Source organism: Gouania willdenowi, chromosome 13 (genome assembly GCF_900634775.1).
Source record: "Gouania willdenowi chromosome 13, fGouWil2.1, whole genome shotgun sequence".
Classification (NCBI taxonomy): domain Eukaryota; kingdom Metazoa; phylum Chordata; class Actinopteri; order Blenniiformes; family Gobiesocidae; genus Gouania; species Gouania willdenowi.
In genome coordinates, this window is record NC_041056.1 from 16,489,206 (window position 1) to 16,507,958 (window position 18,753).

Sequence of the window (18,753 nt, forward strand, 5' to 3'; positions counted from 1 at the left end):
CTAACGACACGATATCAGTTCAATGTGGCGTTCATTTCCTGCCACTTAACAAAACAACAGTGATTCACACAAAGACGTGAGTCAAACCACAGAAAATGAGCTGCAGTTGGAGATCATTCTTTCTTTGCACATCAAACATGTTAAATGCAGGAGTTAATGGCAGTAAATGATCAACAAAAAACAAGTCATTCTAATTGCAAAATACAGTTTGAAATTACATTAAAACTCTCATTGTATTGCAAAAGTATAATTTTATGACATGAAATGTGTAAACATGCTTATCTTCTCAACCCTAAAACTAAGTTCTGATTTTCTTTCTGTTTACATTAGTCAGGAATGAATGGACTAAAAAATTCAATCTAAACCTAAAGCAAAAATGATCATGTTCATATATATGAAACCAAAGGTTTAATGATCATACAGAATTTACACACTTATTTGTGTATTCTGGTGTTTGGGCTTCCATATGTCCGATTCCTGTACATCTTACTGTATCTATTTAGCTCATCTCTGCCTCCCCATGGACATGAAGTGGAAATCATTACCCACACACCAACTTTACTACACAATGCACACGTCCAATAAGTTTCACATGTTTTTTATAAATAGAAACTTTTAGTTCATCTTTTTTTTTTGCTGCCTTTGCACAGCTTGAGGAGATACAAACTCAACCTATGTTTTAGCCATGTGAATAAAAGCACTTCAAGGAAATAAACACAAATACTTTTTCTTAATTAAAGTAATTATCAGCTTCTTTTTTGAAACGTGTTGTTGCATGATGTCTGTCGTAACAATGAAAATGTTCAGGTCATAAAAACAAGGAGGTAAATTACAACAACAAAAAATTGCATGAATACATTTTAATCAATGCATTAAACTAAAATTTAATTATAAGGAAAAAGGTTCAATATTTTAAGTATTTTCAAAATAATTGAGTCTGTTTCGTATGAGAGCATTTTAACAGGTGAGATTAGGCAGGGCAATAAACTATTTTCAGGTGTTTTCTTGGTATGACTCAGTGAAAAAGACATTGAAATAAAGGATGTGAGTGGCATTAATCACAGGTTGTTTTTATATAAAAGCTGGCTGGTCTTACATACAGTAAGTAGGTGGTGTGTTTTACACTTCTGGGCAGACAACTCAAGTTCTCCCTTACGGGAAACACTTTTTTATAACCATACCCGACATAAAACAGCAGTTAAAAAAGCATTAATCTGTTATATTATAAGTCACGCTGATTAATACTCTGCTACTATAAGACGCTGTGAGATGATTTGGATAATAAACAGCTATCCCGATTACTCGTAAAGAAGATGTTTGGTGGGGTTTTCATATGCGTATTGTTTTCAAAAACGGCAGCGCTTTGTGTTATTTATACACCTAAATTCCAATTTAGCTCATGAAAATCAAGAAGCGTGAGGTTATAGTTAACATTAGACGATGGACCACCTTCCTCTTTGTTTGAGTTCCAGGAACATAAAAAAGGTTAACTATTGACAGGGGTCATATCAGGTTTCACAAAATACACACCTGTGTGGACAAAGTGCAGTTTAAGCACCTTAACCTAAGAATTAATTGTATAAGTGTATGAGATAAATCTTTTTGTCTGTCTGGAGTGATGTTGTATATTTGTGTGAGTTTGTGTGTGTGCGAGAGAAAGAGATTGTTTGTTCTCTCAGTGGAGGTCACAGAGGTGGGATAAAGAGACTCGCCCTGCTGAACAATAAAGGTTGAGAAGGAAGCATAAATTGTGAATCCTCAGGTCTCACTACTCCAGGATCTCTCAGTCTGCCTGTTTGCTGTCCAACGTTCATTCGCTTCTGTAAGAAGAATCACAGTGACGGGTGAGCAGAGATTACTGATAATGCTTTGACAAGATTTATTGATAGATTAAATACGTTGTTAAAAGCTGACACTGACGTATGTTGTGTGAAGCATTTTTCCAGCATAAAAACTCTTACGTGAGAATATTAGGAGACGTGTCAATTATTAGGAACTTTGACCCTCGGAAAGCAGTCGAGTTAATAAACTCTGCTTTTCAGTGCCTTTATCATGAGATGTTTAATTGTGGGAAAATGTTTTTGGCTTTTCTATTCTCGTGCTTGTTCGACTTCAACGTTTATCATTCGTGTCATTAAGTTTTTAATCAGAGCAAGATATGAATGTATAAATGGTTGAAGGGTGCAATGCTCTGGAATGGAAACAAATAATTTCATTTGACTGGAAATGTTTGATTTGTTGTGCATTTATTGTGAATATGTAATCCTGTGAACCCGCTAACGTCCAGGAAGTCAATGACCCATAATAATGGCTTATAGGTCAGCGGCAGGCAATGCATTTTAAAGCTCAGTCTTTTCAAATCTGCCTGTCATGATATATCAAACTATAATAATTATTAGGAGGTTGATATTTACCCCCACTGATGATGTGTTGTTGCAATAGTATTAATAGTATAGTATAAATATTATAATTGAAGTGCAGCTGGATGATCAATTATTTGTAATTAAATTCAACCTGACTTGACGTTATGCACAGCCGTGCATGTGGAATAAAAAACACCTAAATTCTTTGGGTGGAGCCTTTAACTGGTTTCTAATTTTTATGTTCACTGAACATAAAGAAGGTGAAATGAATATGTCATGGAATAAGTAAGATTATTCTCTAACTTCATTCAGCATTAGAAAGCCTCAGTTGTGAATTTTGGTTTAGAAAGGTTAAGTTAGCACTTAAAGGGATACTCCACTGTCTTTAACAAGTTTGGCCTAAAATCTTTGAAATGTACTTATTAGAAGACGCTGTATATGCCTACTAAAAGGCATTATTATGCACAATATCTTGTTTTATTTGCCTTTTAAAAATGGGACTACATTACAGTTTGAGAGCTTGTGTTCCGCCATCTTGAAATCACATGATTGATGACGTCACACAGCCCCACTGCCTGTAAACATGTCATTTTTTTTCCCCAAACTGGTTGCTCTAAATATTCAGGAAAAGTCAAGTTGCAGATGTAGACCTCTTTGTTCCTAAAAGAGGATTAAAAACCGAAGAAATTACGTGACCGCGGGGACAACAATTCCAACTTGTGCGATTTTGTATAGCAGACAATGAAGCAGAGAAGAAGAGCTCTCCTAAGAGATCGTTACTCTGCCATAAACAGTGTGCTGCCGGTGCTCTGATGACTGAAGTTAGCGAGTAAATCACGAACTGTTGGAGGAAGGACTCCCACCCAAAAGGACTTCTATCCTCAGGGTTTGTGTGGTCTTCAACAGTCCGTTATCTAAAAATCAGGTTGAACTGCTTCACTTCATAGAAAACAATGGAATGTTTACATGCAGTGGAGATGTGCAACATCACCAATCACGTGATTTAAAGATGAAGAAACACATGCTCTTAAAATGTAAAGTAGTCGGATTTTAAAATGAATTTGGTGCTTATAACGCGGTGTGTTATAATTTGAATATCATGGAAAAGTTGTTTAATTTCCACATTTCCATTCAAAAAGTTAAACTTTCATAGATTATAGATTCAAGGCCCACAATTTAAACGATTCAAGTATTTATTTGTTTATTTTTACATAATTTGGGCTTCGAGCTCATAAAATCCACGAAAACGGGTGAGGAACAGAACCCAGGTTGCTTGAGGTCCAGTGTGTGAAATATCCACAGTCAGTTGGGCTGTGGGCTGCAATCTTCTGTTCTGTTCCTCACCAGTCTTCCTCCAAACCTTTGGATCTGGATTCTTGAATGAAAGACACACTTTACTTTCATCTGAAAAGAGGACCATGGACCATTGGCCAACAGTCCAGTCCTTCTTCTCCTCTATTTTTCTGCAAAAACTGAAAAGTAAATGGTGATTTCTTCACAGTATTCTAATTTTTTGAAATCCTGTTTTCGTAGGTTTTATGAGCTGGAAGCCCAAATTAGGTAAAAAAAAATAAACAAAAAATACTTGAAATTGTTTAAATTGTGGGCCCTGAATCTATAATCTATGAAAGTTTCACTTTTTGAATGGAATTATGGAACTTCAACAACTTTTCCATGATGCTCTAATTGTAAGGGTTTGTATATATTTGAATAAGCCATTTTAAAGATTTTAGGCCAAACTTGTTAAAATGTGGAAGAGATCCCTTTAAAAAGTTGAAATGATAGATATCACTGAGCATTGTTATTAATGTTAGATTAGCAGTAGGGCATCAGGTTCTTCTCTGATCCTGACGTAGCCCTGAGTGACTCATTGTTTGTCGGATAGTCTTTGAGTGTTACCAACTGACTTCTCATTAGACTGTCAAAACAGGTGTGACCACCGAGACCTGAGGGTGTAACACTGAACAGTAAACACACGCACACGCGCACACACCACCACTTTAGACTTCATGCTATGCCTATCACTAAGTGTGTGATTCAAACTCGCGGTTCATAAAATCTTTCTTACTTTTTTTTAAATCAATGCAGAAGATGTACAGATCTGAGCAAGGGTGAAGTTTTGTGCGATAACAAAAAGTAACACCACGTTTGTATCCAAAGCCGTACATCCACCCACCTACTGATGTGTGGGAGGAGATACAAAAACGAAGGAAGGCACAGGTAGGAATCACAGTCAGCAAAAGAAGAAGCAGGTTTCCGGGTTCAGGTTACATTGAATACTTTTGTTTAGTCAGCAGGGCTTGGTCATTAAGAGCAGCTGATTGAATCTACGTGCTTTGGTGACACAAAGCCACAAACAGGAGCTTTTTTACTGCAGCCTTAGGGTTTTAAGAGGGGGCACGTTAGGCAGATTCAGTTACTGTGGAAGAAAGGAGGAGGGAGTGCAAAAGGAGAGGGAAAAATACTGAATCTGGTTTGGGATTTTAAACCAGAGAAGCAGGAACAGCAGTTGAGAAGGACAGGGGACGGACAGGTCTTTGGGAGACTCCCACCTCATGTGAGGGAGGGCAGCGTTTACTGTACGCCGTAAGCTGCATCTAGGTTTTACAAGAAAAGGCAACTACACAATGTGGGTAAGTGCAACTTGTAGTACAGTGTAAACATTATTAATAAAGGTGAGTACTGTTTTCTAGAAGAGTCATTTTGTACTGGAGTTATTCAGAGATCAACACAGCTTTGTACTCCATAAGAATATATAGTGTGTGTCCATGTGGTGCCATCTGCTCCGTCAGACTCTGTTCTTGTAACTATCAACTATCTAATAAAAATGGAAAAACATATATGTTGGTACAGGATCTCCAGATGTTTAGTTGCAGTGTCAATGAAAAGGATTGGATTGAAGTAAATAAAACAGCATCACAGTTGGTGATGTTTAAGTTTGCACAACAGTCCTTGTGTTCTCCACCTGTGTTCATGGTATTTCTTTGGATGCTTTCCAATAACAATCCAATGAAATTCAATATCATGAAAGTGAAGCTGACTAAATATTTACAATACTTTAATTTGACTGTGGGATTGAAGGTGTGCTTATAATTATCTGTCTTTGTCTAGCGCCGCCCTGGACAGAATATAGATATATAATCCAGATCAGGATAAGCAGGTACAGAAGAAAGGTGATTAAAATTATCACGAGTCCTTTTTTGTCTAACACATAAATTTGGTATTTTAAGCATTGAACACAAAATACAGTGTGAAATTTTTATTACTACCATCATTATAATTGCTTTATATTTTATGTATAATGATTATGTCTTCACATATGGATTTAACTGCACACTTTGATATAAACCATGAGGAGGACATTGGTCATTAGGAGTGTGTATTGCCTGGCATCTGGCGATACAATTTGTATCCCGATACATAGGCCACGATATATCCCAATATTAAAGTATAAGGCGATTATTGTGATTTTCTTATATATATATATATATATATATATATATGACTGAAGAAACAACTAATCTGTAAATGTGTACACCTTCATAAGAACATTATGTATGATATATATTTTATTTTGCATATTTTACACTCTAAACATGTCATGTGCCAACACCTTAAAATAAAAAATAACATACAATCTGCCTGTGGCTTTTAAACCAACTTTTACTTTAGTTCAACATGACTTTAGTGCAACTTAACTGAGGTATATATGCTTATAATAATAAATAAATGCATTAAATTAGTACTTTCTTGTTAGATTTTATTGAAAAAACACAAGCTGGTCAACATGCCCAGGTTTTAGTGCACTTCTTTGTGCAGTTACAATGTCTCCTGCAGTGGAAAAGACTTTTCTGGTAAAATAAAGATTAAAAAAATAATAATAATATATATATATTAAAAAAAAAAGTCGATATGGATGCATTTAGAATCGATCGGGGAATCGCGCAACGTAATATCGCAATACATCGCAGAATCATTTTTTTTTTCCAACACCCCTACTGGTCTAGATCTCTTTCACTGATTTCAAACAAATTCAGTACCACAGCGCACACTGTTCTGAATCCAACAAAGCAGAGAAGCATGGGTGTAACCTGTTGCAACAAAAGGATAACCGTGTCAAAGCATCTATACGAAAAGACTGACACAGTTTACCACAATAGTGGATTTCACATAAGTCGGTTGTTAAACGTATCAGGAGTAAGATGTGTGCGGCGTAAAAAAACCCCTGTTTTTACAGATTTGAAACCGTAATATGCTCGTGACATGTATCAATATGAAAGGGATTTTAATAAGGAGGTGTGACAGAGTAGATTCAAGAATGTGCTTGTCCAACATGACTTTAATTAAAAATCTTTCAGGTTTCCCAGGTTTTAAAAGCCTGCTTTGTTTAACCTTTGAAGTCTATAGTTTTTCTAATAATGCATTCTGACCTCGACTTTAGCAGATTTTTGTCTAAACTGAATGAATGGATGAAGACATCACAATAACATATAATAATGTTTTATTGTACAGTTTTCATCTCCACAATATTGTTAGTATTTTTTTGTGATATCATGATTGTTCATAGAAAGCATCAGATCTTAATGTTTCTACTGTATATATGGGTTTCACAGTAATCCAAACGTAAATAAGATTCTATAAATAAAGCGCATCTATATGTTGCCTTCTTTACTTATGTTATTTTTGTAAATCATATAAAGCCACTTGCACATCAATAAATCATGGAAATGTATTAATCAGATAAGGAAAGTTTATTCATTGACCTTTTTGTGAAGTACAACCAATCATTTAAGTAAAAAAAAAAAGCTGAGGTATTTATTTCTATATATTTATACAGCTAATTCATTACAGGTTTTCGGTTTCAAAATAGATTTAAATTTAAACATTAGCAGCAGAGGATTTTTTTTTTTTTTTGATAAAAATGAACTTTCGAAAAAGATTGTAAAAAACAAAACAAAAAACAGAAGGAATCAAATATAGAAGCAGTGTTGCACAGATTTAAAAATGAATCAAAAGAAATGGGGAAGTGTGGAGAAAGAGATGTGGGGAAAAAACAATATGCTATATTTTTCCCGGCCCTGATGACCTCAAAAAGTACCCTCAGGGCGAGGGGTATAAACTTTCTTTTTTTTTTTTTAACAAACTAATAACATTGAAGGCCATGTTACACAGAAACCACATCATCCCTCATTACATAAGTACATATGTAAAGAGTAAATATTGAACAACAGTGGTTGTGCTGAAACCCCTCTATCGTGTTACACTAAAAGTGCTGTAAGGCTTAGTGCACAGAAGTGTAACATTCCTCTCTTTGACGTAAAGAAGAAACTTTGGAAAACGTGACACAGCAAAGAGCAGTGGCAGGATCTGTGACATTTTCAGCCTCTGTTCTATATGTTGGGCATGAAAGGAGTCTTATATAAGAGTGTAACAAAAAGTACATATGAGCTTTATCGCCTCAAAGCCAATTCACATCAGGATAGTGAGCCTTCCACCCCCCCCCCCAAAAAAAGGAAGAAAAAACCTGCTCTGCTGCATTCTTTGTTCCTCTGCCTGTACCTACACTGTGTATTTCAGTGTTATGGCAACAGAATTCAACTTAAAAAAAAAAAAGCAAAATGCACTTTTCTAAAATCCCCATTGTGACTAAATTCTTCAAAGGTAAATAGAGAAAATATTTCACTTACTATGCTTTCTTTTTGAATTCTCAAATTACATTGTAAATACTGCAATGGATATTTTACAAATGAACCAAAGTGATATGTAATTAATACACTGTACATGCTGTACATCTGTAGTACAGTCAATGCAAAACCGTTGGATTACACAAAGGAAGAACAGCAGGCAAATGAAAGTGCTCATCCAATGAGTAACCATATACCATGTGCTGAAATCCTCTCATTGGCCAATCAGCAGCCTTATTGATGTGATACTTGAGCTATACGGCTACATGACGAACCTTGGGGGGAAATAACAGTACATATTTACACCATCTGCCAACTACACTATATACTGTAATATATATATATATATATATATATATATCTTTAAGACAAATCTATATATCTTGTACAAAAAGTTGACACTTTTTGTACAAGATATATAGATTTGTCTTAAATATTAGTTTTTTACCTATTAGATATTCTAGTACAGTGCCCGTCAGAAGAATGTATTCATATAGTGGGAGCTTAAGTAGAGTTGTCAATTATGGCCAAATGAGTATGTGTTTGAAGGTTGGATGTACAAAGAGGTGTATATACTCTGTACTCTGTAGTGTTATAAAGGAGTTTATTTGCGAGTGTAATTTCCCTGGTTGAATTCTATGGGACATGCGCATGATAAATGTGTTTGTAGTTTTTTTTTTTTTACTCATTTTTGTGCTTTTTTTGGTCTAATTACTGTTTCTTGTTGCCATTGTAGTATGATTCTGGAGTTATTTTGTGTATTTTTGGTGTAGTTTTGTGCATTTCTGTTGTAGTTTTGTGTATTTTTGAATAAATATTTCTTTGTGTATTTGACTAATTTTCATATTTTTGTTGTCGTTTGGTGTACTTTGCTGTAATGTATTATCTATTGTGTATTATTGCTGTTTAATGTGTTTTTGGAGTCATTTTGTGTTTTTGTGTTGTCGTTTACGTCGCGGTCATATTAGCATTTTGGTAGTCATTTTGTATGTTGTTTGATTGTGGTTTCACACATGTATTATTGCTGTTTAATGAGTGTTTGGAGTCAGCTTGTGTATTTTTTGTAAAGGGATGTTTTAGTTGTCATTTTGTGTATCTTTGTTGTTTTGAACAGGTTTGAACTGTTGTTTGAGACTCTTGTTCCGGGGGGGGCAGCAAAAAAAAAAACATTTATATAGGGAACGACTAGAGTTGCGCTTCACAAATACCGAATGAAAACAAATGTACCAATCTACCTGTTTTTATAATTTCTCATTTCTGTAACATAAGTTCTGAAAGCTGTATTATGGACCTGCCAAAATGAATCCAAAATGCAGCTTCAAATGTTCAGCATCAACATCCTGTAACGTAAAGTTGGTCAAATTAATTACATCTTTTTTTTTTTTTTTAAATTTAATTTATATATATATATTTTTATTTGATTTATTATTTTTAATATTAATAATAATATTGCTTGTTTGTGTTTTCAGTTAAAATGTTCAAAACCTTTAATAAAAACAATTGAAAAAAAGAAAAAAGAAAAATTAAGCACATTACTTGCGATATCCTACATAATATATGATACAAACCTCGATACATGATGTGCTGTAATATGGGAGACACACTTGCTGGCAGTTGTAATTCACTAAGTTAGACACAGGTAGGATAAGTATAAAAGGATTAAAAGCATTTAAAACATTGGTCCTCGAAGGCCAGACTTGATTTCATGACCCACCTATAGAATTTATAGGACTTCTAAATAGAGGTGTGGGTATATCTTTATGACTGGATGAGCGAGTGTGATATAAATTTATAAATAAAGCATTTAAAAGTCCAAAAACATAGATTATGGCATTAAAAGTCTCTAAAACTTAACTCCACCTCCGCTGAATGTCTATTCGACGTCCTCCAGTGGCCGGTGGATGCCGGTTTTGTTGCGGGGAAGGCGGGCGAGTAGATTAGCACAACAGCCGCTCAATCCACCGCTTTGTATCCAGACAAGCACGCACTGAGCGCGGTGTTAGGTCGTTCGCTGTTTCAGTCATCTTGTTTTCTCTCGGTGCAACACTACAAACAACAGACTTTTGAGTCTACGAGCATCCGCGGTGTCCGCCATGTTGTAAACGAAGCATTGCGCTGCTACGGGAAGCAGGAGAGTCAAATGTCAACGACTGCTAAAACTTTTTTACGTAATTTTTATTTTGTGAACCTTTGAATTTTGTATCGCCGTTTTTATCACTTCCTAGTCACTGTGTTTTTGGCACTTAAAATATTTGTATATTATGTACATTATATTAAGAATTAATTTTTTTCGAATGAACTTACTGGGGTAAGTAAAATACGCAAACTTCCGCGTATTTTACTTTTTCTCTTTCATTGAAAATTAGTTTTTTGATTAAAGTGAATGTGTTTTTAGATTTAATTATTATTTTTTGATTGAAGTAACTCTTTTGGTTTAAACAAAATTAACTAATAAAATGAAATAACATGCTTACGATTGTAATTAAAAAAAAAAAAAAAAAAAAAATATCTATATATAATATATATATATATATTAATAATATATATATATATATATATATATATCTATATATATATAATATATAATTTCTGCCGTATTCTAAACTTGGATTTGTGGGGGTTTGTTTCTGAATGTGAGCTTTTAATCTGAAAATACAAAGGAAGTTAGTTTGGGCAGTAGAAATGATGTAAACAGTCGGACACGTGGTGGTACTTCGGTTTCCTGCTTTTGACACATTACATGGTGCTTTTACGAGGTTTTTTTTTTTTTGCTTTACGAGGTTTACAGCTTCCTCTCGTTTTTTTTTAGTGCTCACACATACTATATGGAGTTTATTTCAGTTTACATGCCTCCTAGAAACTTACCACGGGTAAGTGGTATTTGAATTTTACAATAAGCACAGTTCATTCAAATGTTTGAAATACAAAAAAAAATGCTTTTTAGATGTATTTCCTTTTTTAAATGTCTCCGATAAATTGTTCATTATTTTTTTTTTTTTTGTCTTTTGTTCATTTTTTTTCTTTTCTGCTGTTACAGATTTAAAACTGACTGAAGAGACCTTTTTCCTGTATATATATATATACTACTCAAACTAGTCAAAGAAATGTTTTATTCACATATTTGCATTTCTATCTGAACATCATGTGACAAGCTACTTTTTCATTAACATACAAATATAACGTAATTTTGAGTTATTCAGTTGACATAGAAACAGGCTGGGGCTCTAGGTTTTGTTTTGTTAAACAAAAATCTTTCAACGTTTTAAGTAAGTAAACCCTTTTTTTATACAGTATTTATCCTGCTGGAGGTTGTTATAAAGTGAAGGTAAAAATGCTATATTGAATATATAAATAATATATAATGATGATTGCATAGACACTCAAAGCACTTTGCATTGCATTATTCTTTCACTCCACACTCGGTGGTGGAAAGCTACTATTGTAGCCACAGCTGCCATGGGGCAGACTAACAGAAGCGACCAACATTTACACACACACACACACACGTTCATACTAGGCAATGTGGTAGAAGAGTCTTGGCTAAAAGGACACATTGACAGATACCACTAGAGGTGTGTTTTTCAACCTAGGGGTCAGGACCCCCATGTGGGGTCACCTGAAATGTCTAGTAATTGGTTAAAAAAAAAAAAAAAAAAAAAACATAATAAAAAAAAATACATAAATATATGTATTTCAAATAATTATCATATACTTAAGCATTCTCAAATATGAATCTATTTAAAATAAAATGCAGTAAAAAAATATCTGAGGTGGCACACTTGTCACTTTGTGTGCTAATCCTGGCTACTCTGTATTTGTAACACACTTTAATAAACATGATCAAAAACTAAATTTAGAAAAAAAATGTCTCTGGGGTCGCCGGACATTTATGATATCAAATTGGAGTCACGACCCCAAAAAGGTTGGGAACCACTGCACTGGAGTAACTGCCGCCCCACTGTGAGTCTGCACTTGCATGCATGATGTGCTCTGGGTGTTTCCTCCCACTGTCCAAAAACATATATGTTCGGGCCATTTACATGTTGAATATGTGTATTTGTGCATGAAATTGTCTTTGTGTTAGAACTCTAATAGAGTAGTCACTAGTGTTCAGACCTGCAGACTCCTAGAGTGAGTTTGAATCCCACTCCATCCTAGTCATTGCAGTTGTGTCCTTGGGAAATGCTCTATACCCACATTGCCTGGTATGAAAAACACTGTATAAATCCAAACTATAAACTAAATTTACAGCTTTTCAAATCTGGTGCACTTGTTCCTCACTGTACTCGACTGGATTGCATTGTTATGACCTTGCTTGTGGGGGTTGAAGATCACCCATTTGCATGCTGTCTCTCATGTATCAGTTTCAATAGAAGCCTTACAGGGTCCCAACAGTTCCAGTCACACCACTCATCCCAGTATACTTAACCATATCCATTGTCCCAGACTTCATTAGTTTAGCACATTCACCTCATAATGGAAACCGCCTGCAGCAGATGGAGACGCACATTGGTGTAATGTGACATTTAATAGTAGCACACTGTGTCCCGTGTGTTAACAGTTGGCAAATGTTTGACTCCTCCCCTTAAAATGCACTGTACTGTACACCTGTTTCAAACATTGCTTTGTTGGTTATAGGATGGAGAGATGCTGTTTTTACCCCTATGACGCAATTAAAAGCTGAATTGTTCTTGGAATAATGCTGCATTGCATTATGGGCTTTAAACATCTGTTGTTCTTGTTCTCTACCCACAGACAGCAGTTCAGCTGCCAGAGGAAAGCTCTACGCCATTAAATCCAGCCAGACAGACGCGTAAGTTATTCTCAGGGGTGTTTTTAATGTTTGTCTTTCTTACTATTTTAATTTCCCTCTATTTGTCCCGCTCGTGTTTTTTACTGCAGCGGTTCCACGACCAGGTCGTCACAGAAGGCCCATGACGGCTTCAAGGACTGAAAAGGACAAAGCCTCAAAGAGGAAGAAAGTGTTGTTAAGTTTGCTAACAGTTCTGGTCTTTCTGGGTATACTGGCCACCGCAGGATACTTCAGTGAGTCACAAATCCTGTCCAAAGCTCTTAGCTATCACGGGCCTGTACTACAAAGCCTGATAGATATATCCTGGATTTATCTCTGTTAGCGGGCTTCGCCTAACCAAACATTCTCTGTCAGAGAGAAGCTGGCCTACGAAGCACGAAATTAACTCGCTACGTTAAGCCAGGTGATTTCAGTCTGCCTACGTGCGCGCTCTTGTGACAGGGGCGGAGAATACAGCGTCAGACCAATCACAATCAGGGATAAACTATAGAGCAATTTAAGTCTCAACTGAGGAGTAATTCTTTAAAAATATGAAGAATTAAAATCAATTATTGAAACCAAAGTTAAAAAAAAAAACAGCAAGGAATGAATGCACGGATTGATGAGTGTTAATGCTAAGTTAAGTCTGAAAGCGCCTGACGCACGCAGGCTTTATCATCTGGCTAATGTAGGTCAGTCCATCAGATATAAATCTATATGTTTCCTGTAGAATGTCATCGGTAAATTTATTCTCTCTGTCAGCGTCACATCAGATCCACACAGCGACGTGTTCACAGAACGATGCACGTTTTACTGGGCAGGTCGTTTTCTAATAGAGCTGATTGGTCAGGAGGTGGGGCTTCAGTACTCGCTCAGAACCTAGCCAGAACAAAACCTTGTCCCGACCAGGTTAGGTGTTCAGCCTGAGTTACCATGGTGATTTAGCCCCGTAAGAAGTTAGCCACTATCATAGGACAGCACACACCAATTAAGAGGAAATCTTCAGCTTCATAGTACCGGCCCACTCTTCATATATCCATCAACTTGTGATGTTTACCTGTCATGGCCTTAATCCTTAGTGTATGATTCTTTTCCTTCCAGTTAAGAAGCTGATCGACAGCAAATACTTCTTTTGTAAACGCTCTGTGAAGTTTATCCCGCTCGATCAAACGTGTGACGGGAAGGATGACTGCGCTGGGGGAGAGGATGAGATTACATGTGTGTCAAGTTTTGTGGAAAATGCGACTTTTCCAGGTAAAAGCAAAAAAAAAAAAACTTGATTCTATTTTGCTTTTGTCATGAGCACAAAACAAAGCCTGAAAGCGGAATCCTTCCCTTACAGTTCGGCTGACATCAGATAAGCTTGTTCTTCAAGTGTACGATCAAAACGCCGGTTGGAGGAGTGTTTGTAGTGACGACTGGACCGCCCAACACACACAGACTGCATGTAAACAACTGGGATACACATTGTACGTTTACATCCAAGTTGGAGATAAATCTGCTCATTATTACCTTTTTTTTTTGTTTTTTTGCTTATTTGATGTTTGACTTTTCTCTGCTTTTGACAGTAAACCTAGCAGCTCTAAAGTCCACGTTAGCACTTTAACCACTTTGCTGAAAAGTGGACCGTTCACAGCAGTGAGACCCAGGACTACGAGCACACCATTAAACAAGGCTACAATAGATCGGTGAGCATGGCAACCTCACACTTCATGACTAAATCATTTTTATTTTAGTTTATAAATGATTCTAAAGAGGAAATTGTAGAGGAAGATGAAACAAAATGGCGTCCCATCATTTACAAAGTTAGGATTGTGTCCTCTGGAAGGTTTTCTCATCATTAAATGTAAAATAGAATTAAAAAGCTGTAGAAATAGGAACTCTTAGATCCATTTGCAAGTACGGAAATAAAGTGTTGAATCACTGTCTCTTGCATATGGTTGAATGTACAGTATATGTTTATCCAAATTCAATACAATTATTCTTTAATTCCAAGGCAAGACAAGGCAAATGTATTTATCTATTGTAGAGTGCATTTCATAAACAAGGCAAGTCAATGTGGTTTACATGATTTAAAAAAAGCAACAGAAAAATTTGACAGTTTAAAATTCAATAAAAACATTTAAAATCAGCAGTAAAAACTTTAAATGAACAATTATATGATTAAAAATATCCCTCTCAGTCATACTCTGTAGAGAAAAAGAGATCTTTTATCTTGGATTTCAAAATGTTCACATTGGATGCTGACTTCAGCTTCAACCAACTTTAAATTTGTACCTAAACATTTACTATTGTCACAATTTAAATATTCTTTTAGGTATTTTTTTTCCCTAATTATTCTGATCAGCTGGACTTTAAACAGTTAAATTCATTTGTTTTTCTGTTTGCTTTGTTGTTTTTGAAATCACGCAAAATAAATGAGTACACATATTTACATTTGGACAAACCTTCTTATATGGAATTTCAATGGGAAAGTGTGTTTAAACCTTTGACTGTCTGTGTGCTGTATATACGTATGTTAGAGAGCCACTTGCCACCATGAAGGGGGACAAGTACCATACTCTATACTCTATTTAGTTTTGTATTATGTTTGCTGTGAAATACTTCTTTCTCACGAGGGTTTTGTGATTTCCTTTTAAATATGAATACATAAACTGACCTGTAAACCTCAGCAATTTAGATTTTTGTCTCTTTTTGTAGTAAACAAAACTAAAAGGAGTTTCATTGACGGAAAGCAGAACTGAAACAGAGACTAGCTGAAAGGAGTTTCAGTCAACTGATCTGTTTGTGTGACTCATACGTGTTTATCAATGTGTTTTATAACTATTTTATTCTCCCCCTACAGAAAAGTATGCAAAGATGGATCAGTGGTGTCTCTGTCCTGCTCAGGTTAGCATATGTTTTTCTGTCTGACAACAGCCAACCGCTGTCACCTACACAGGGTTGTGTTTTTACAAAGGCAGCCTCCATGAGCTTTGGGCTGGAGCAGACTGATGACGTGTTTGTTTAGGGAGTTATTTTCTCACAGGTTCATACATGTCTGCACTACGCAACGGGGATCATGTGCCAGTGTATGTGCCTTAACACAACAAAAAAAATATGAGACAATGTTTTTAGAGTAAATTCATTGTTTGATAAAGATGCTAGGCCGGATAAATGTGTAGAAAATGAAATAAAAAAAAAAAAAAAAGGTTACAAAATGTTGATAAACCAGTTGAAATGGAAAGAAACCGAGCCTCTAAAGCAACGATTCTCAACTGGTGGGTTGTGACCCAAAAATGGGTCGTGGACCTGTATTGGGTGGGTCATAGACAGCTGGTTAAAAATTCAATTCAGTTCATTTCAACTTTATCTATATAGCGCAAATTACAAGAAAGTAATCTCAAAGCGCTTAACAAAAAACAAAATGTAAGAAAGAAAGAACCCAACAAGATCTACATGAACAAGCATTTAGTGACAGTGGGAAGAAAAAACTCCCCAATTTTTTATAGGAAGAAATCTCCAGCAGAACCAGGTTCAGAGGTGGCAGCCATCAGCTTCGACTGGTTGGGGTTAGTGGACAGAAGGAAGAACAGAATAGGATTCCAGACTAGTATAAATAAATAAATACTTAGTGTCTCTCATGATGGACTTTTATTTTAAAATAAACTTTTTTTTTTTGACAGGCACGTTGCACAGGAAAATATATAGATTTATGTTTTAAAAAAGATTTATATGTGTGTTTTCAACAGCTTTTTTTTGAAAATTATTCTAAAAAAAGTGGGTTCGAGATTTAATGGCCGTGGCTAAATGTGGGTCCCAGGGTAGGACCAGTTGAGAACCACTGCTCTAAAGGTTTTTAGTCATCTCAGTGGATGTAATTCTATCTAGCTTTGTTTTTCAGACTGTGGACGAGTGGGTTCCCAGGACCGCATAGTCGGAGGTACAGACGCTCTCATCGAGGACTGGCCATGGCAGGTCAGCCTGCAGCAAGGTGGTCAGCACACATGTGGAGGATCACTGGTGTCCCCAAACTGGGTGGTTACTGCAGCTCACTGCTTTGTTGGGTAACTATACTGGTCACGTCTCTACCTCATTAAAAAAAATCTACTCACATTTAACACATCTCACTTTTTCTTCATCTCCTTTTCTGGGTCCTGCAGCAGTAAGAAAGAGTTGAGCAGGTGGAGAGTCGTGTCAGGGAAGACCCACATGAGCGCGGTTGGAGGTTCCTATGTGGACAGGGTTATACTGAATGGAAACTACGACGCTGCCAAAAATGACTACGACATAGCCATGATGAGACTCAGCAGTCCAATCACAGTTGGAGGTTCGAGACTCACCCACAGTCATTGTACTTGATCGTTTGACTCATTTTCATGTATTTTTTAAACATGCAAAAAATATTCAAATACATTTAATATGACATTTTAACAAAATACATAGGACGAGAACACACAAAAATGTTTCTTTCATTTTCAAAAAGCAGCTGGAAGTAGTATTGTTTTAAAAACCACCCCTTCTTCTTAAAAAACGTAACATTATTTAGGGCTTTAAGTTCACTTTTATGTGATTGTTATGCCACTCAAACATTTACAGCCATTACAAAACAAAGTAACAGTGGTTACCAGAAGTTATTAAAAAAAACATCAAAAAGTGCAATTTAACCAAAAATAGAATATATGTTAGTAGGTATTATTGAAAAATTATAAATAAATGAATAAATCCCTTTTAAAATCAATGTACAGTATTGTTAAGAACTTATGTTTTACACTAACTAGAAGTGGGTTTCCTCTGTTTTCTCATTTCAGAACATTTCATTTCATTTATTTATTTATTTGGATTGGGACATTACATATCAATGTGTCAGCAAACAGCATCAACATAAATATGCTGGAGTTAGCACAATAGCTACATTTTATCCGCTGTCCAAAGGCATGTAAACGGGATATAACATCCAGTGTGAACAATAACATTTAACATGCAGTTAACAGGGATTTGGGGAAAATTAAGGCCCTTAAAAAGTATTAGAAAAGTCTTAATCGCGATTTCATGAGGTATTAAATTTTATTGGTATTCAACCTTTGATCCGGTTGCATACTCTGGGCTAGATCACCTCGGGGCAACGCGTGTACATTTGCGACGTCACGTGACAATGAATGTTCCGGCCAAAAACAGACGAGAAGAAACAAAAATGGGAAAGTGCAAGTTTTTTGATTCCTAGCTCAAGATGCCCAAATTCAAAGATTGGATGAAGCCAGTCGAGAATAACAACCGTTAAGCCTATCGCACACTTTGTAAGAAAAGATTAGCGTAGCATCGATGGGCTTAAATGCAGTTGAAGTCAAAGAGCTGAAGAAAAGGATCAAAATCCTCTATGAAGTGTACAACACACTTCAAATTGATGCAGACCATCTTGCTGAGCAAGCAGAAGGAAAATCTGGGTCATTACTGGCCCAATTTATCACCAAGTCCAACACTTAGCGCCGAAAGCACAAAGAAAAGCTCAAAGAGCTGATTGAAAGCAAATCACACAATCTCAGGCACATGTCCTAAATTTTGATCATGTTGTAATAGGTTCTTGTTTTCTGCCAGTTGGCCTTGAATAACTGCTGTTACGTGTTGTGACCTGAGGGGAATGTCAATAAACCTGCCTTTAGTTTAATTTATTCTTTCAGGTTTTATTCCTTCTACGTTTACCTCATTTCTGTTAAATTACAAACTACAACTGTTAAAGATGTGTTGCTAACAACAGCTTAAAGTGGTGATGAGGTCAAAAAAAAGTCTTAAAAAGTAAAATTAACCTCAGGATTCCAGCATATACCCTTAAGCAACATGGCACAATGAGAGACATTAAACTGACTGATGACAGAAAACATGATACCACATATACTATTTACAATAACATCAAAAATAAAGCACAACATCGATATAT

At 35.8% G+C, this 18,753-nt stretch overlaps 1 protein-coding gene across 2 annotated transcripts; it reads left to right on the plus strand.

The window, feature by feature from the left end:
- Positions 1-1,756: 1,756 nt before the first annotated feature.
- On the plus strand, positions 1,757-17,195 carry LOC114475073 (transmembrane protease serine 4-like). Of its 2 annotated transcripts, none has more exons than XM_028465782.1 (9): positions 1,757-1,844; positions 12,803-12,860; positions 12,950-13,093; positions 13,941-14,093; positions 14,182-14,308; positions 14,408-14,527; positions 15,685-15,728; positions 16,723-16,885; positions 16,982-17,195. In XM_028465782.1, the coding sequence occupies exons 3-9, from the start codon at positions 12,982-12,984 to the stop codon at positions 17,178-17,180; spliced, it is 918 nt and encodes a 305-aa protein (XP_028321583.1). In that variant the 5' UTR covers positions 1,757-1,844; positions 12,803-12,860; positions 12,950-12,981; the 3' UTR covers positions 17,181-17,195. The 2 variants fall into 2 exon arrangements, with proteins under 2 accessions (XP_028321583.1, XP_028321582.1); XM_028465781.1 differs by lacking the exon at positions 1,757-1,844 and adding an exon at positions 4,598-4,996.
- The last annotated feature ends 1,558 nt before the right edge of the window (positions 17,196-18,753 follow it).